This window comes from Metarhizium robertsii (assembly GCF_000187425.2).
Source record: "Metarhizium robertsii ARSEF 23 chromosome Unknown MAA_Scf_6, whole genome shotgun sequence".
NCBI classification, from domain to species: Eukaryota; Fungi; Ascomycota; class Sordariomycetes; order Hypocreales; family Clavicipitaceae; genus Metarhizium; species Metarhizium robertsii.
The window spans coordinates 1,208,455-1,227,450 of NW_011942204.1; the positions used below are offsets into that span (position 1 = coordinate 1,208,455).

General features: G+C 52.5%; 7 protein-coding genes across 7 annotated transcripts; 4 read left to right on the plus strand and 3 right to left on the minus strand.

Moving 5' to 3' along the window:
* Nucleotides 1-2,816: 2,816 nt before the first annotated feature.
* On the plus strand, nucleotides 2,817-3,687 carry MAA_06462 (Ubiquitin; the record flags this gene model as incomplete). The annotated part of the gene is made up of 2 exons (XM_007824460.1): nucleotides 2,817-3,459; nucleotides 3,527-3,687. The coding sequence occupies 2 exons, from the start codon at nucleotides 2,817-2,819 to the stop codon at nucleotides 3,685-3,687; spliced, it is 804 nt and encodes a 267-aa protein (XP_007822651.1).
* A 997-nt stretch (nucleotides 3,688-4,684) lies between these two features.
* MAA_06461 (20S proteasome maturation protein Ump1) lies at nucleotides 4,685-5,134 on the minus strand (the record flags this gene model as incomplete). The annotated part of the gene is made up of 1 exon (XM_007824459.2): nucleotides 4,685-5,134. The coding sequence occupies one exon, from the start codon at nucleotides 5,132-5,134 to the stop codon at nucleotides 4,685-4,687; it is 450 nt and encodes a 149-aa protein (XP_007822650.2).
* A 512-nt stretch (nucleotides 5,135-5,646) lies between these two features.
* On the plus strand, nucleotides 5,647-7,590 carry MAA_06460 (ABC transporter-like protein; the record flags this gene model as incomplete). The annotated part of the gene is made up of 1 exon (XM_007824458.1): nucleotides 5,647-7,590. The coding sequence occupies one exon, from the start codon at nucleotides 5,647-5,649 to the stop codon at nucleotides 7,588-7,590; it is 1,944 nt and encodes a 647-aa protein (XP_007822649.1).
* A 271-nt stretch (nucleotides 7,591-7,861) lies between these two features.
* MAA_11338 (uncharacterized protein) lies at nucleotides 7,862-8,259 on the plus strand (the record flags this gene model as incomplete). The annotated part of the gene is made up of 2 exons (XM_011413326.1): nucleotides 7,862-8,122; nucleotides 8,197-8,259. 2 exons carry the CDS (start codon nucleotides 7,862-7,864, stop codon nucleotides 8,257-8,259), a joined length of 324 nt encoding a protein of 107 aa, XP_011411628.1.
* Nucleotides 8,260-9,143: 884 nt separating this feature from the next.
* MAA_06459 (uncharacterized protein) lies at nucleotides 9,144-11,674 on the minus strand (the record flags this gene model as incomplete). Its single annotated transcript, XM_007824457.1, has 5 exons — nucleotides 9,144-9,910; nucleotides 9,973-10,347; nucleotides 10,410-10,553; nucleotides 10,797-10,865; nucleotides 10,924-11,674. The coding sequence occupies 5 exons, from the start codon at nucleotides 11,672-11,674 to the stop codon at nucleotides 9,144-9,146; spliced, it is 2,106 nt and encodes a 701-aa protein (XP_007822648.1).
* Nucleotides 11,675-12,835: 1,161 nt separating this feature from the next.
* Nucleotides 12,836-14,848, plus strand: MAA_06458 (Armadillo-type fold domain containing protein; the record flags this gene model as incomplete). Its single annotated transcript, XM_007824456.1, has 1 exon — nucleotides 12,836-14,848. The coding sequence occupies one exon, from the start codon at nucleotides 12,836-12,838 to the stop codon at nucleotides 14,846-14,848; it is 2,013 nt and encodes a 670-aa protein (XP_007822647.1).
* A 273-nt stretch (nucleotides 14,849-15,121) lies between these two features.
* On the minus strand, nucleotides 15,122-17,488 carry MAA_06457 (DNA mismatch repair protein Mlh1; the record flags this gene model as incomplete). Its single annotated transcript, XM_007824455.1, has 3 exons — nucleotides 15,122-17,020; nucleotides 17,102-17,281; nucleotides 17,399-17,488. The coding sequence occupies 3 exons, from the start codon at nucleotides 17,486-17,488 to the stop codon at nucleotides 15,122-15,124; spliced, it is 2,169 nt and encodes a 722-aa protein (XP_007822646.1).
* Nucleotides 17,489-18,996: the final 1,508 nt, after the last annotated feature.

Here is an 18,996-nt window from a genome sequence, read left to right on the forward strand (position 1 = left end):
GGCATTTCAATATACGACATAAAGCCAACGTCTCCGCACATTTTCTTTTCTTTTCGCGAAGACGACAGAGCAGGTTGCTTAATGCAGTAGCATTCTCTCGTATACGGAGTACCCTGTACCGCTTCATACATGCGGGGGCTGTCCAAGCCAGCAAATGTGTTGAATACCTCACAAAACCGTCTGGTTGTATGGATACCTACCTAGGTACCTAAAGTAGGTAGTGCTTAGGAACCCAAGTTAGATTAGTAGGTCTAAAAGCCGGAGAAAATTCATATGAGAATTATCATGTACCTATTTGGCATGCTGCCACGAACCGCATTACGTGATCTGGGCACAAGCTTGTATCAAAGTTTCTCAATCTTCTGGTTCCTCGCTATTTGCATGCTTTTTAGTTCTTTATGTGTATTCATGATAACAATAGTACGCAATGGCCTGACAAAGCTAGCCCCTGAACTATTATGGCGAAGTGCTCTATTGGCCTCATCTATTTTGATAGGAATGCCTGTAGCTGATCTACCTGCTGGTCCGACAATGACCACGGGAGGTTTTGTTTCTGATGATTTGGAAGACGATCGGATTACACTATTCCTCCGTCCGGAGAAGCTTGGTTCGTTGTAAAAGAGAGCCTGAAGAGAGGCTAAGCTGAGGAGATGGTTAGGCGGATCCATTATACTTTTTGTCAATCTTCAGCTACTTAAAACTACGGCTGGATATTGGGTGCTACATTTACTAGCTATTCCCAGAGCGTTTTCCAATAAATCCAATACATTTGTCTTCATGTTTTGTATTTTCTGTAAGCACGGATGGTAGATTCTCACTACGGTAGGAAAGCAAAGCAGGTATTTCATACCGAGTGTGTACCAAGCGTTGTGACGGATGGCGGTGCGTCGAATTAAGACCAGGTCAACTACTCGTACTTCAGATTCGAAGTACGGGGTATGCAATCAAGTAATACGATCCTCGATTAAAAACATTGGCTGTGTTGGTGAGCCCAGCCCAGGCCGCGATGAGGAAGAGGATGCACAATCTGGAACACTGAGCCACCAACTCAGCTTTCAGCTCTTAGTGGGTATACCAGCAATCTGGTTACGCCTTACTGCACCGCAAGGGGCGAAACGCCAGCCCATCGATGCTGTGCCCAGCTGTCGTGTTTGCCTTTGCGTATAGAGGCGAAGAAAGGGGAGGGGGCTGTATATCTGTCGTTGGAGAAGTTGACGCCACAAACATGCCACACGCATGTGAGTGCTGGCAAGCTCATGTTCGCGAGCTGAAGTTTGTTGGGCTCGGCCTTTTAATTCTGGCGGCGTGATTTGCGGAACCGGGCCGTGTTTTGGGCCAGCATCATGAGGCACGCAGAAGACGAGCAAAGGCTGTTCATGCCTGCAGGGTTCAAGGCGTGAGCACGGAGTGCTAGTGCGTATATTGTGACGAACTGGACGGGGAATCGTCCATGCATCTAGATTCAGGTGGAGAAGGGAGGCGGCAAGGTGTTGATTAGATCTTGGACGAGCCTTTGTCTTCTTCTCTTTTCTCTCGTGGGGGAACTCGCATGCAAAGGAGGCAAACTGCTGCTCGTTGCACCGACATGGGTTGAGGGATGCCGCCGGCTATTTTGAGATGGATGTTGTCTGCTCGGCATTTCTGTGTCGACTCTCTGCGTGAATGAGCTCATTGTGACGGAGCGCCCAATTACGACTGGCCGTGTCGAGATGGGTGTGCATGGCGTTTTACCGATTGGCATACAAAGGTGCTGCTTCGACCTCACGGCGGCTGCGGCTGCTCTGGCGCAAATGCATTCGAGGTTTGTGCTCAACGTTGAAGGCTGTTTGTATGTACTACTCGGTTGTCTGTCTTCAGTGGGTCTGAAGAGGCCTCATTAGTACGGAGTATTAGTACTTGCATTCTTAGTTGCCCCGTCCTGTTGTAAAGTACTTAAGTACCTAGGTAGGTTGCAACTCAACTAGAGGCCCGCTTAATGACGGTTGGGCACAATGTCCCACGAATAGATCTCAATCATTACCCACGGCCCACCATCCCCAGACCCGCGACCTTCTGTTGAGGCAAACACTAGCCCTTGAGCTCTTTGAAGATTGACAGCATGAGCCACAGGGAGCATGGACGAGCCCGCAGCTGCACGAACATGATAGCCACCAGTGCCACCACATGCCTGTAAAAAATCAAGTTCAAGACGTTTGAGGATGCTCTGATACACACCGCTCAACCCAAAAGATGGCAGTAGCCATCTCTGTATACAAATATTCAATGTTGCGTCACTGCACACAAGGACCTTGAGTGTATACAGACGAGTAGGTGCACTCCCATGTACACCTGCACGCTGCACGCTCGCATGTGTACTTTGGCGCGGCGTCGCAAGCCCGTCTTTCCCTCTCACACTCTGTGTCGCTCGTCGCTCCTTCTTGTCTACGCAGGAGGACCTGACATGGAGCACTTGAGAAGCCGGGCTTCCGTGTGTGCCCCCACTCCCGCCTGCTCCGGCGAGCCTGGTCATCCTCGTAGTCAATCCGTGACTTTGCTCAACCTGACATCTACATCATCATCTTACCACTAGTCTCCGAGGACATCCGACCTCCTCTGCTGTTTATCGCTCAAGGCCAGGTCGAGGGCCGCTTGATCTTGGAGCCCATATATGAATTGATTGCCCCAGCATTATCTTATACGCCTGCGCTTTGCTTGCGTCCCTGCTTGCTGGCTGCAGGACCCCCGTCGTACAGCCACCCTGCAGTCCCCAGTGCTTCTGTGTCTTTCGGCCACCGCCGCCGCCGTTGTTGCTGCTGCGCATCTCCATGGACCCAGCCATGAGTTCTGCCAACAACCACAAAACCGTCGGTCTTCCCGCTGACAACACTCGACTCCAACAGCCCAGCGACGCCGTCCCCATGGAGAACATGGCCCAAGGAACCACGCCGGCCGAGGACCTAAAGCCGGCCGCCCGTGTCGATGCCTCCAAGGAGTCTGAGATTGTCGCCACTGAGCCACTGCCAGCATCCAAGGCAATCCCTACCGATCCCGAGCAACGCAGCACAGAAAATGAGGACAACACTGAGGCCGTGTCAAAGGGCAAGGAGAAAGAGGAAGTGGCCCCCGTGCCGCCTACTAAGGAGAGGAGCGATTCCATCATGGCTATTGGGCCTGCGCAGGACGATATTCATACCACCCCTGGCCAGTCGGACGGTCCTGTCTGCAACATCACCCTCCTGCTGACTTCGGGAAGCCGTCATCCGTACAAGATCGATGCCAAGTATCTCACCAGGAGAAATGTTGCCATGCCCGACGAGACAGAATCTGGACAGCCAGACCCGTTTAGTATCAGCATCTACACCTTGAAGGAACTCATTCTACGAGAGTGGAGAAGCGATTGGGAGGCGAAGCCTGCTAGTCCCAGCAGCATAAGACTGATTCACTTCGGAAAGCTACTGGACGATAAAGAACAGCTGAAGAGTAAGCCATTTTTTCAAATTGAGCCATGGTGTGAAGAGTAAAGCATTTCTCTAACCCTCAATGACAGAGTACCAATTCAGCACAGAAAGCCCCAATGTAGTGCATATGAGCATTCGTCCTCAGGACCTGGACGAAGAAGAGCCCAAGTCGGGAAGCAAAAACCTTCCAGGCGGAAGCGGAGACGGACAGCGATCCAGACCGGGTGGAATGTGCTGCGTCATCTTATGAGGGCCTCTCCTATCCCGCTGATCTACCTTAACTCACTGCACTTTTGTGGATATTTGTTTTAACCACGACTAGAGAGGTGCTGTTTGCGATTTTTGTGCCGGCTCATTTTATTGCCGGAGCCTTTTTGGAAAGACAGAACATACGTCGACATGTACATTTTCCACGACGAGCTGGCTATCGAACTAAAGAGGCCTAGCGAAGCCTGAGAATGGCGTCCTTTACCTGCAAGGGAGTCAGCGGCCTACCGAGTCTGTGGCATGCAGCTTGGTAGCCACAACATAGTCACCTCCCGGCTTGAAGAGCCAATCAACATACACACACTCATTCTAATACTCAGCACATCGTTTTGGGTTTATTCTATTTGGAACTGGAAAGCAGCGATTGATGGGAAACATGATGGAAGAACGCAAGGATTACCGGAGTCAACATTGGCGCATCGTCATGTATAAATGATTTGGCTATTTTTATCATTGTCAACCTTTTCATCCAGAGGCCTTGTTATATATATTTGTCAAAAACGTTGGGTATAGACCCAATCAGCGCGGGCCTTTGGAGACTAGGCCGTCTTCACCAACAGGATAGAGGAATTGCAGTCAATTCACTACTGTTCTTACAAACTTGCGAATCTTGTGACTTGCTTGTGACCGGATTTGCCCACGGCTTTCAAGCACGACATGGGAAAGTGTAGCATTCAAGTTGAGGTATTAGAACATCCCAAGGACTCACTCACTAATTAGGCACGTAGTAACACCTTCAGTATCCCGAAGCATATTTCACGACATGGCATGGCAGCCCTTATCCACGCCGCTATATCGCAGTATCTTGGGCGGAATTATCACAGGGTTGGAGTAGACAAAGTCGAATAGATTTTGCCCCCCACTCTGTAGTCCAAAATGGTTACTGTATTGTGTCGTAATAATGTTACACATAATCTAGCCGCTTCCATCATCCGCATTCATGCCCCAGAAATCCAGAAGACCGCAGCCCGCTTGTTCTACTACTGAATCTTGAGCTTCTTCTCCATCTCATCATGAACTCCAGGAACACCCTTCATCTCCTCGCCGGTGAATACATCCTCCCACGTAATCGTGTCTTCTCGTCCCTTCAGGATGTCCTCGTGTACGCTGGCCAAGCCGTTTCCAAGAGCCAAGGGCCGCCACTCGCCGTCTCTGACAATCTTGAGCTCCATGCCCCGACGGACAGGCTCGGCAATTCCGAATGTACGACGGAGCGATTCCATGCGGACGGCCTCCTGGGTCGCCTCCCAGTTCTTGAGACGGGCTTCGAGAGGGTGTGCGGAGGAAGGCTTGTTGGCGGCCGCGTCGTAGGGGGACTGGCCGACGCCGTGGCGGAGAGTATCGTGGACGCCGGGGGCGGAAGGGGCGGACGAGGTGTGCGATGTGTGGGTGAAGGACTCGGGGTTGGAGTTTGCGGGGACGATGCGCATCGACTGTAAATGTTAGTCTTCTTGGAGATGCACGAGGATGGGAAGGCGAGGTCTACCATCTTGACGTAGGTTTGTGGAGGGAAGAAGTTATGTGGTGTATCTTGTGCGGTTGTTGATTTGGGCCTCGTGCTGGTGCAAGGTGTAGGGCGAGGATGGCAGTGAGAGCGGAGATGGCAATGCGTGGTGCAGGTTGGCGTTGATGGTGGTGTCTGTGAGTGTCGATGATGAAGCTTGGAGCTGCCTTCAGGCTACGAGTAGCCTCGCGTCCGTTGGTTGGCCGGTGCTCAAAGGTACGTACCTCTGCGTTCTGACCCGCGGTTTGTCATGTCAAAATGCCAATTCATCCCGGCTATTACCAAACCATACGGAGCTGGCTACTTTGAATTCAACTTGAGTCACACTACGGAGTAACATCGATGCCCTTTGCCGAATAGGATCTCGCTGGAAACCCAAGTCGGGATGTGAGGCTTCCGTCACAACCCATAGGCAACGGTTAGGCCGCACCAGACATTATGAGATCCATACCCTCGCGGCTGCCCATTATTCGCATTGCGAATGGCACTTTTCATCGCCATCATCCAAATTCCCAGGTTTCTCATGCCAATCCATCCTTATTCAATGGCCTATCCTTTGAGCTGCCATCTTCGTCACTCCAACCGCACAATTGGTGCGTCGTGGGGCCCTCGCTCTCGGGAAAGACGACGTTTCTCCAAATCCTCCGAGGGCGATTGCTTTGTGAGCCGCCTACGGCTCGATCATACCCATACTTATCCGGCGAAGATGTATCCTTGCGGCTGAGGAATCCGCAAAATGCTATTCGGTACGTTGGCTTTGACGCGGAAGCCGCCGGGGGTGGACTGGGAGGCAATGTGACAACATCAGCGTACCTGTCGGCCAGGTATGAGTCGAGGAGGGAGATTACTGATTTTCCATTGAGAGACTTTCTCTTGGGGAATACGGAGCTGAATCCCCTCAAGGCACCGCTGGGGGAAGATAACGACGGCGCCGGATCGAAAGAACTGTTGAACAGGGTGGTTACGGATTTGCGATTGGGCCATTTGCTGGACTTGCCTGTTACCTTTTTGAGCAACGGGCAGGGAAGACGGGCACGAATTGCACGAGCCTTGCTCACACGGCCAGAGGTTTTGCTTCTGGATGAGCCGTTCATGGGGCTCGATCCGACTACGGTGTCGGGACTCAGCCCGCTGTTGCAATCGCTTGCTGAGAAGGCAACTCCTAGATTGGTGATGAGCGCGAGGCCGCAAGATCCATTACCGGAGTGGATTACGCATTTGATTTACTTGAGAAACGACTGCCAGGTTGCATCAATGGGACCTAAAGAGGTTGTGTTGGACGGTCTGCGGAGGTATGTTCAAGGAGTGAAGCTGGGCGGCCTCCTGGAAGACGATAAACTCCCAATCCATACACTATCTGAAGTTGGGCGCGTCCTGGGGTCAAATGTGCCATGTACTCGGACAAACGGAAGCCAGGGCAGCGAGCACGAGTTAACTCCTGCAAATCCCGACGCAGAGCCACTCGTCGAAATGGACGGGTGCCGTGTACAATACGGGGACAAGATTGCCCTGGGAAATTGGTCGCAAGAAACGCCACAGGGCCCCAAGGACGGCCTCGTCTGGACCGTTCGAAGAGGCGAGCGCTGGGGAGTTTTTGGCCCGAACGGCTCCGGCAAAACCACCATCGTGTCTCTCCTCGGCTCCGACCATCCGCAGGCGTACTCCATGCCCATCAAGCTCTTTGGCCGCAGCCGTCTGCCAGAACCCGGATCGTCCACGAAACCCTTGACATTTTGGGACATCCAATCGCGCATCGGCCACTCCAGCCCCGAAGTCCACCAGCACATGCCCCGAGGCCACACCATTCGCAAGGTCATTGAGAACGCATGGGCAGCTACATTTGGCGCGCGGCCGAAACTAGACGCCAGCGCCAGGGCAAAAGTAGATGCTGCATTGCGGTGGTTCACTCTCGAACTGCGGCCTAATTCTGAGTCGAATCTACGCGGGGACGACTTGTCGTGGGCGGACGAATACATGTTTGGAGAAGTCTCCTTCTCGGCTCAACGCGTGGCGCTCTTTATACGATCCATGATAAAGTCTCCCGATGTGGTTGTTCTAGACGAGGCGTTTAGTGGCATGGATGATGCAGTCCGCGATAAGTGTGCTTTGTTCCTTACAGATGGGGAGAACAAGATACACGCTGGCGGAGAGGTTGTTCGGAGCGAAGTTGGGAAGAGGGGAGAGGTCGTTGTCGAGGGGCTGACGGATCAACAGGCACTTATCTGTATTGCTCATGTCAAGGAGGAGGTGCCGGACTGTGTGAGGGAGTGGATGTGTTTGCCAGAGGCGAATACAGGGCGTAGGGCGAGGTTCGGGAGGCTGGATGGGCCTTTGGGTCATGATGAGAGGAGGTGGTTTGACGTGTGGGGGTTCTCTGCGTGATGAGTTGATACATCTCCAAGGCTGTGTCGGGAGAATGACGATCTTGTGTGAACGTAGATGCTAGAAGATGCTAGACATGCATGATACATACTCCGTACTTAGAGCTTTTATGAGCGACACACGATAAACCGCCGATTTTCCATTTATCGAAACACATACCGCTGAGATAATTTGATCCCATGGCATGTTTTCCTTGGTAGAAAAAAAAGGACTCTTGATTCCCCCGGTAAAAAACCAGCCATCTAAGAACGCGGCGTAAAGGGGAGCAGTGATGGAACGTCGTCCTCACATGACGCCATCCCACACTTCAACCTCCAAGACCACCAACCACCACCACCTCCAGCTACCAAAACTTCCTCCTTCACAATCGCATGACCGACACAAGCTCGGAAATGGGGGCAAAACCAGCCACAATGCCGACCGCACCCCCATCGCGCCCCCCCACTACCTACCTCGACGACGAGGACCTCAGCGTGAAATGCTGCACCCCAATCACGTCGCTCGTAGCGCCAGTAGAAGTCGGCAACATAGGGTTCGAATCTTCCTCCTCCCCCGCCAAAACAACCGACGATTCAATGAAGAAGAAACAGCACTAACGATCGACAGGTCCGGGCGCGCCGGAACATCGGCCTTCTTCGCATGGCCGCTCCTCGGCCCGCTCCTCTTTGAAAACGAGACGAGCGACGCGCGCGACCACTGTGCCAATGAACGGAGTACGTCTCTGCCCTCCCCCCCCCGCGATGCGAACGCAGTGGCTAATTGCGCAGCGTTCCTATCCTACCTCCGTCTATCCGTCTTCATGGCCATCCTGTCCGTTGCCATCACGCTCTCGTTCCACATCAACTCCAAGCCGACGGATCTTGAAAGACGCATATCCAAGCCTCTCGGGGCCATCTTTTGGGTTTTCAGCGTCGTTATGCTGGGCCTAGGGCTGGCAAATTACATCAGTACGCTTTTTTTTTTATTTTAATTTCCTTCCTGGGCAAGAAAGAGGGAATAAGTTGGCAAATTGTCGAGGACGGCGAGCTAAGTACTGTGCGTAGAAACAGTGAACAAGTATAGCAAGAAGGCGGCCATCGTGCAGACCGGGTGGAGGACGCAGCTAGTAAGTGCACACAAACCATTTCTGCATTCACCCCCCCATCTACTACATTTGGATACGTGTAGGGAGAGAGCAAAGAGAAATGTGCGGGTACTAATTGCGTAGATTCTGGGGACATTGGCCTTTTGCATCATCGGCTCGAGTATAGTTTTACTCGTCACCACCAGAATTCGTCATCAGGGAGGGGGTTGATCTTTGTGTTTTGGATATCCCCATATCGTTTCCAGCCAGGGAACATTTGACTGTGAGAATAACATGCCGAGGCATTTACAGAATCTAACACTGTGATAAAATACTTCGAGGTGTCTCTCATTTAGCCCAAGTATTTACTGAATCCAAAAGGACACTAATTCGCCCAGTTTCGCTTTGTTTTGCACGTTGACAAGCATAAATAATATACAGGCACGACTCATCCCAACCCAAGGACACAGAAACACAACAAAAGACCATATCACGCCTTGGGTTTACAAAATAGGTCCCCCGCCATGTTGTTTGCAATGGGATGATTCTTCAAATAGTCCTCCCCGCACTCACCAACCTCTCTCCGGAACAATGTAGTGTACTCACCTGCATCCTCGGCAATGCTGTCTTTCGTCTTAGCCTGGCCATCCCACGACAATAGTGGTAGGGGGCCAGGTGATTGCAGCTCCCCATTGTGAGGTAGGGTCTCCAACATGTCGACTGGAGATACTGGGTCAAAATCCTTGTCCACTTTATCTGAGTAGTCTTTGGGCGACTTTGGTCTCGATTCATCCTTTGAGTATTCCTCTGGTGCATCGGGAACGTCGCTATGCACGCCGATGATAGCTTTCGCCGTTTCTCGGCTAGGATACAGTGTAAAGTATCCTCTTACGCGTGACAGCCGCAGAGCATATTCCAGCCATGCGGGATATTCCTTGCTGGCCTGCTTCTTTGCCAGTAGGGCGGGTGTTGAAGACATTGATCGTTTCTTGTAGAGTGTTTGCGCCACGAAGTGATGAAGCTCTACCCACTTTCCGCCCAAAAACACCATGGCCTCGCTGTTGGGCCGCTGCCACAAGAAGGCGGTCTCACCCGGCTCGTCTTTGTCGCCGTGGAGTGGCTTGGGAGGTGTGAACGGCTGGGTTCCGTCTATTAGCGTAGTTGGTACTGAGAGGCTGATGCCCAGTAGGCTTGCGTGGTAATCTTCCATCCGAGCAAATTTTGAGTGAAGCTGATACAAAAGTGAATATTTCACGTCTAATATTCAATTAGTGCGAAGTCGGACTAGGGGTATTAGGCCGAGGGAGACGGAGACGAACATTGGAAGAATTGGGGCGTAACCTCTGTATGAGGAGCTAGCACCAAAACATGAGAGCGCCGAGGGTCAGTTGGCCAGAACGATTCGATGAAGCGCACAGAACTATCTTCCTCTTCCATCAGCTGTCGCGTAATTCGGCGACGGAGTGAAATCATCTGTGGTCTTTGTCCGTCGGATGGAGTTGGACGCGGCCATTTGAAGTTTGCAAGATAGGACTCCAACGGCGCATCCGCGACGAAAGGAAGCTCGACGGTAATGTGTGGGGTCTGAATACCAGCTAAGTCTGCCCTTGCAATCGACCTGAGCAGCCTCTCGAGGTTTGCTGTACCGGTGGGTGCTGCATGAATCAAGATGTCAAATCGAACATCATTCCAAGCTACAAGATTTCCAGTCCGGTTAATTCGATTACCTCATTATGCGACGCGCCCTTGAACTTACCTGACAGAGCTGCTGAATCTAGTTTGGATATCCACGCGAGACTTGTTCGAGAATGCTCGGGTAGCTCTATAAGAGCAGATTGCGTGGACGAAACCTGGTCTCGGACCGCGCGGAGGAAGTAGCTTTCTTCTCCGTTTGTGGAATCTATGAATACCGCTTGTGGGTGCATGTGGAAATTCAAAAGATCTGAGGATGACACTATTAGCTTGAAAATCCTTGCGACCTAGAACAAAGCACAGTAGGGCGACAAAATATTTAACCACAGTGACTAGATACCCAGACGGCGGCGAAACATAACCAGAGATGGTGAAATGTAGAAGACTGCATTTGATGACAAGCAGATATATCTTGCTAGACAGTATCGTGGAGCGGGCGGCAACAACGTACACAGTGCTTTCACAATGGCCAAGGACATGCGACTCTCTGTCGACATTTGGTAGTGGTCTGGGCGAGCATCTATTGCGCAGGGCATTAGAAGGCGATCCAGACAATCTTCCACGGCAACAAGTCATACCATGTAAAAGAAGCGGGCACGTCTTGTCGATACCATTGACCTCGAGGAGGTCCTGCATCGCAATATCCGCCGTGCCGATAAAGGCAAAATGAACATAGCTCTGGCGCTCCATTGCCATTTCGCATGCCATAGGTAGCAAGGTAGAAGCGCTTTTGAGACTGGCAGCTGCAAATAGGACGTTGCGATTACGGGGTGAATCTCCGCCGGTCGTTGCGATGGCTCCCAGTGACGAAGCCAGTGCAGGATACCGTATTGGGCCGTCATATTTGGGAGGAGACTTGGCACGGCCGTTGTCAGGCTTGTGACCTTCCTTGCTTTCTTCATCAATGGACTCTTTCGGCGATGAAATGCCTTTCTGTTGGCCATCGACCTCTGCAGGTGGCGGCTGGTGCGGAGGCGATGGCTTCTTAGGCGCACCGTCAAGATGCGCCGTCCGCGCTGGATCAAAGCGCTCCTTGTAAGCGGCCGCGACGGCGTCGGGATCGTCTCTGCTTCCCGGCAGGGCAGACGAACTTGGCGAATGGGCGCGGTTAAAGAGGTATACAAGAAACACCATGACAAGCGCATATGCTGCAAGGCGTTTCACCCAGGTCCGGCGTGGCATTCTAGCCGATTGCCACTGCGCACCGTAGCTACGGCCATGGTTGGAGTGCCTGGGTAAGGGGAGGTCATCGTCCTTCTTGGATATCTCGTCGGCATGACGCCATGGGGGCCATAGATGCCGTGGATGCCATCCGCGCGATGCGGGCATGATGTGAGGTTCTCTGGCTCCAAGGTACCCAGCAACCGAAGACGATGTGATGATCAGGATACAGACACCATGTCAGCAGCCACAGCTCACAAGGGTCCGGAGCTGGCCAGGATTGCAGGGTGCGATAATGGCAACGGGAAACAAGGCGGGCGCGTCAAGTCAAATCACGATCTTGTCTTGACTTACGGAGTACTCCGTACACGGCAAGGACAGATATGGATCTGCGACGTTTGCTTTGGGCCGCAGAGAAACATATAGGGTCATCGGGGGATGACTGAGACGAGGAAAAGGATCTGCGTCGGGACTCCCCGTCATGGGCGTATGCAGGTGTGTGAGTTGGTGATGTATGTGAGCGCGTTGCAGGAAGAGGGATTGGATTGACTCAAATTTGCCAGATGATGTAGTTGGCAGGTGGCGTACGGAGTACGGAGTACGGAGCTCGGTGTGCGGTGTGCGGTGTACGGTGTGTGATACACGGTGTGCATTGCATGGTAGGCTTTCATGCAACTGGGAAGGTGCCCGGATACCTGGTTCCCGGGTTAGTATCTACTGATGGGACAATGAGACGATGAATAGGTTGCAACCATGAAAATGCTGATCTTGGTGTCTCAAACCCTGGGCAGATGTGGTGAGACGAGACTGCGGCGCAAACATGAGTTGAATGTCGGGACGCGGCCAAGACACGACGGGACATTTAAGGGCCCTGGGCGGGCACTTTGCACCGGACGGCAAAGGTGACCACTTTACCCAGCTAGGCAGCTGATTGAATTTGGCCAGACCATGTCGAAACCGTCTAATACAGGGTATTACTTGGTACACACGTACTCTGTACGGAGTACGGAGTAGTACTACACGAAGTACTATTCCGTAGACATGCCCGTGTCGCCGCCGTTGACGCCACATCTACCCAGCGGGGCATCCGCTGTGGGGTCGTTGGTGACGATGGGCAGCAACACCAAGACACAAAAAAGACATGGGGAAAAAAAAAAGTTGCGTCTGTAAGCTCTCGCGTCGAGCCTTCACGCCGCCAATTGGCACCAGCACCGCCTCTCTTCCGTCTTTCTTTCGCGTTCTCCCTTCACATAGCTACAGAGTAGGACGACTGGGGACCAAAAAAAAAAAAGGAATTTTCCAATTTAGACCCCGCCCAACCCGCACACCATGGGTAAATCGCGTCGCAACCGAGCCGGTACCTCTCAGCGACGAGACCCCCTCGCCAAACCCGTCAAGGCACCCTCAGACCCTGAACTCGCCGCTCTTCGAGAAGCCAAGATCATCCCTGTCATCAACGACCTTCAGAATCCCGACCCCAAGTCTCGCTCTGCCGCTGCCGTCGCCGTCGCCAACATCATCCAGGACACCAAGTGCCGCAAGCTCCTGCTCCGGGAACAAATCGTCCACATCATCCTCACACAGACTCTGACCGATGCGGCTCTCCAAAGTAGAGCTGCTGGATGGTGCATCTTGCAGGGCTTAGTTCTGGAGGAGGAGGATGATTTCTGCGTGCACCTGTTCCGCTCTGATATTCTGCCAGCTATCGCACACGCTGCTAAGAATGTTTCGGACAAGTTATCGTCCCTCGGTGCTGGCTCCTCAGAATTTTCCCCGCCAGAAATGCCCCTTGTCTTCGGCATTTCTGCGTCTCTGATTACCTTGCTTACTACATTGGCCGAGGCTGCTGACGATATTCTTGAAGCCATATCCTCCAACACCACCATCATTGACTTCCTCTTCGTTCTTGTTGCCCAAGACCTTCTTGTTGCCCCAGCCAACACCGACGATGTCGAATCCGACGGTATTTCAAGCCTCCGAGACGTTGCCTTGGCTTGTCTTATGCTTCTTACCGAAGAAAATGGCAATCTGGCCAAGAAGATTGTCACCAACTCTAAATGTTATCAGGCCATGTCATCTCTCAAGAACCATGTCACCGGCGAGGGCGTCCTGGCTTGTGCCACCCTTCACAATGTTTTTTCTGCGCTTGAGGGACTCAAGGACGCACCCAATGTTACCGGCGCAGACGATTCTCTATTAGTTCCCACACTTACCAAGGCCATTGCGACTATTCAGCCCGATCAACAGGCTGCTAATGGCAGTCAAGGCAGGTCAAACCCACTGAAGATGCAGCGGCTGGCACTCGAAACATTGGCCTCCATCGGCACGACTCTGAACTCTGCCAACGTGGACACGCCCGTTCCCGCAAAGCCTGACGCCGAGGAACCCAAAGACGACGAAGACATGGATGATGCCGATGCAGGCGGCTCTGACGCCGAGGGTGAAGACGACGACGACGACGAAATGGACCAGGATGCGATGGAAGCCGATATGGAAATGGTCACTGGCGTAGATGGCGACGATGACAAAGCCAACATCGACGACATGCCCGTCCTAAAAGCCCTTCTCCAAACTGCCCTCCCTGAACTCATTCGCATCTCCTCCTTCCAACCAACCAACAATGACTCTCTGCAACTCCATGGTCTCGCCCTCTCCGCTCTCAACAACATTGCCTGGTCCGTCTCACTCGTCGACTTCTCCGTAGACCAAAACGCCGGCATCCAAAAAGCCTGGGCCCCCGTCGGCCGCACCCTGTGGGAACAAGTCATTACGCCCATTCTCTCCAGCGACACCGCCGACGTCAATCTCGCCACGCAAGTGACGGGCCTCGCATGGGCTGTATCCCGCAGCCTCGGCGGCAGCACACCCCTCATGGGCGACGAGCACCGCAAATTCATCTCCCTCTACCGGGCCACCAAGTCCATGGAACCCCAGGATTCTGAAGATCCCTTCCAGCGACTTGGCGTCAAATGCGTAGGAGTGCTCGGCCAGCTCGCCGCCGATCCTGCCCCCGCGTCTCTGAACCGCGAAATCGGCACGTTCCTCATCACCCTTCTCACCGGACTGCCTGATACACCCGCCGCCGATGCCGTCGAGGCATTGAACCAAGTTTTTGACATTTACAGCAGCGAGGGATTCGCGTACGACGGGGAGGTTTTCTGGAAGGACAATTTCCTGAATCAGCTTGAGGCCGTGCTGCCCAAGGCCCGGGCAATGGTCAAGAGTGTCGACAAGAAGACGCAGCCTGAGCTGAGGGCCCGCGCGGACGAGGCGGTGATGAATCTGGGAAGATTCTTGGCGTACAAGAAGAAGAACAAGCCCGATGATGTCAACGGCTCTTGAAAGAGAGAACGAGGTGGAGAGGAATGAATCATGAATGAGACATGCTGCAATCTAGCAATGATTTGTTTGCTAAAAGGGGTTGAACATGGATCATATGCATTGGAATAGTAGACTGAAGACTAAAAGTTGACTCACTGGAAGCATTCGCAGTTCCACATTACGAACAAGAAATCCTGTCCAGCAAATATAATACATTACCGTATTCCCCAGCAAACAGGGGACAAAAAAAGCACTACACTTGTGGCTCTGCCGATATCGACGCCTAAAAATTCCTCAGCACCGCTCAAACACCTTGTATAACCCTTTCAAGCTCGCAACCTCCAAGATGCCCCCGTCCATGAGCGCCTTTGTCGCCACCAGCTTTGTTTTGAACGCCGGAAAGAATATATGCTCTACTACCCATCTGACATGCTGCCTTCTCGTCTTCATCTCTTCGGGGATTTCCTCCTCTTCCTCACCCCCACCCGGAGCTGGCGGGGTAGGTAACTGCTCCGGCACGTAAAATGTGGCCAGCTCTCGCGTAAAAGAATCAAAACACTCCTTTTCATCGTTCCAGTTGACGTTGGGACCGAGTCGTAGCAGGAACCGAGGGAGCTTCGACAGTGGGGGCGTGTAACCCTTCAACATCAACGGAATAGAAATCAACTCGCCTGTTGGCGACACTTCAAGAGAAAAGTACTCGTGAAGCATTTCCCTGCGCTCAATGAGCTGATTGGCAACTTTATCAACAATCTTCTCCACGGGGAAATCATGGTCAGCTGCCCCTAGGACTTTCTTTTCGGTCTCAGCTGCCATTTGCAGCAGGTCTCTAAGTCCCAAGGGAGGACTAAATCGAATAACGCCAAAATTCCCAAAATCTGTAAGTCCCAGTTGGTAAAAATATTCAAAACATGTGTGGCCGTAGTCTACCAGGTATAGTCTGACACCGCTCTGAATAGCTGCCAGCCTTCGACTATCGTCTACTATGCCAACAAATGTATGTGATGCGAATATTTCAGTTAAATCGTGATGTATGTTGTCTCGTACTTCGCTGCGCAGTTCCTTTATACTTTTTAGCCGGCACGCAGTCATCTCTCGGTCATTCGTTTCGTATTCAATATTTTCCGGTACCGCCAGTGGCTCTTCCTCTTTGGACGTCTTTGCCTTGGATCCCTCACCACCATCAGCGTGGGAGAACATGGTAGTAATTTTGCGTGCATACGTATCAGTTCGGACCAAATCGTTTGAATTACGCCTTCTCTTACCCGTCACCATGATTCTCGGAGATGGCTGATCCTCGTCTATGGATTCGGGTACGGGTTTTGCTCCGGGAAGCAATGTTTGTGTCTTAAAGGTTCGGCTAGTATCGACATTTGCTAGACGTGACTCCAGCTCGGTGCAAACTGCGTGGAGGATTTCATCCTCATTCAGGAAATGAACCTCCCGTTTTGTTGGGTGAACATTGACATCGACTCGTGCAGGATCGATTTCCAAACTAAGATAGACAAAAGGGTGGCCACCCTTTGGCAGAAAATTCAAATAGGTCTGTTCGATTGCTTTTTTGACATTTGCAGACTCGACGCTCCGGTTGTTTATGAAGAGGAGAAATGTCGTCTTTTTGATATGATAATTTGCGTTGGTCGCCAGGACCTGAGCTTTGAAGCCCCAGCGTGCATCGGATGCAGAAAAATCGACCAACTCATTGGCGACGCTGCTGCCATATATCTGACGCACTCTATCCAGCGTAGTAGCTTGGCTTTGGATTGACAAGGTGTTGGAAGATTCACCAGCCTTTTTGCAAGTAAAACCGACGCCTTGACAGTGGATGGAATAGCGGCCAACCATGTCGATAATTTTGTTGAATTCATCAGAATAGGATCGGAAGGCTCTTCTTCGAGTTGGGATACTGAAGAACAAGTCCTCCACTGTGATTTGAGTCCCTGGTCGACCTGCGACTCCCTTGGGCTCCGCGGGCTGGCCAGGTTTGGGAGCAACCATCTTGCCATCTAGATAATGTGCGCGCCATGCCAATGGTGAATCTTTTGTCTTGGTGGTAACTGACAGATGGGCAATATGGCTTATACTAGCAAGGGCCTCTCCGCGGAAGCCATAAGTACCAATGGATGACAAGTCCTCGAATGCTGTGATTTTGGATGTAGTGTGGCGTTCACAGAGGATAGCCAGATCCTCCTTCTATTATCTCATATCAGCAAAGTCGGTCGAATCACGGCAATGAAGCACTAGATGCCAGCGGGGGATAATGCATATATATACCTCAATCCCACAGCCATTATCTGTGATCTGGAGGAGCTTCAGGCCGCCATCTTTAACGAGGATTTCCAACGCCGTAGAGCCGGCATCCACTGCATTCTCGACGAGTTCTTTGAGAGCGTGCACAGGGGCGACGATGATCTCGCCGGCTGCAATCTTATTCACGACGTCTGGATCCAACGCCTAATTTGCAGTCGGGGCAGAACGGTTAGCAAGCAAGATCTATCATTTGTCACTTTTTTCCCTTCTTCTTCCCGGGCAACACCCAGAAAGGGGGTGAGCAGCAAGATGTCAATTTACCTTAATTCGCCGAGCGGGCCGAGGATCGTCCGGAATGTCATCTGCCTTGCGTTTCCTACCCGCAGGTGCATCCAGATCCATTTCCTCCATGTCTTTGATATACACCAAGCCGATGAAGAGTCACGATAACTTGACGGGATGCGTGCCACCAGTGGCACCAGCACACCAAGACTAGCGTGGCCGCGTACCGCTCGCTATGCGGCTATGCGGCAGCATGGACAAAACCACTGCCAAGGCTTCGGGGAAAGCCGCAATTCCGACCAGAAATAGACAACGGTTTCAAGAGGCAACGCTGACAAGAGAAGAGACAGGACAAGAACAAGGGGGGGTGGCGTGAATAGGCGATGGTGAGAGAGAGTGGGGTTCGTAAATGTTCAAGCTTCGCGGGACCATCGAATTCAAACGGGACCCGCAGAGACGCGAGGCTTCCGCGCCTGCACGTGACCGTGCACCATGCGCACCCCGTGTAGTACGGGATTAACAAGGGATGCACAGCAAGCGGGCAGCCCATTTTTTCGCTGCCAAGCTGCCCAGGCCCGTCCGGTCTTGTAAAGGTATCATGCAGATGTTCGGGGTCGACGCATTGTCCGGGTGGAAATGGGGGCCAACTAGCAACGGGATGTGACTTTGTCTCCGGACTATTGAATACCTCTAGGTACTTGACCCAAGGTATGTACATACATACATTGAGTACTTGGATGTACTAGTAGTACGGAGTAGTAGTACTTGCTACTAGTCTGCTGCGACCGTCCCAAGTGCCAGCGGATGGTCCGGTCCCCAGCGGCCCAACGGCCCCGACACCAAAAATCCCAGACCACTGATATCCCCCGTTGCCAGCCGTCGAGTCGCTCACTCTGAGATTGGGATCTTATCTGCCGTGTGCCGCCGCCCATTACACTCATGTTCCCCCTCCTTTTTCCCTTGCAGAAGCAGCCACGCAAAAAACTATCCGCACGCCACACAAACCACCATCGAGACATCACGCCATTACTGATTCCGCATGTACAACACCAAGCTGAAGCTGCTCTCATTTGCGCATTGAAGCCTCCAAAAAAAGAGTGAAATTGGCCCCCACTGTTGAGATTCCATTGGGCCGGGGTTTTTGGACCCTGTTGACCTGGATCCCCCGCCCCCCCGGTCCCCCAATTGTCTTGGACCGTGTACCACACCCTTGGGATGGCGGCTGTGGATGGCGGTGGATGGCTGTGGGATGCTTGGATGCTTCCATGTCCCATCCTGGCAACCTGGCTAGCGCAGATCTCGTCCTCCCCGTCCGGATGCGCGACGTCGGAACCCTTGGGGCGTCGTTGAATGCACTCATTTTCAGTTGCGATAGGTGCTTCCTGTGCGGGGATAAGGCAAGAAAATCAAACAAAACCTGCCCGCCCTGGCTCGGGCCTCGCATGGCCATGCCAGCTTTGCCATCATCTGATTACGACCCGTCACTTTTTGGGCAAGGATGGTGGGCTGCGGCCTCAATGCTGTGTCTGGTTTGTGCTCGTGCTCGTGCTCGTGTTTGTGATTGTGCTTGTGCTTGTGCTTGTGCTCGCTTGCCGCCACATCAGACTCCTTCCTATATGTACCTCCCCTTGATCTGG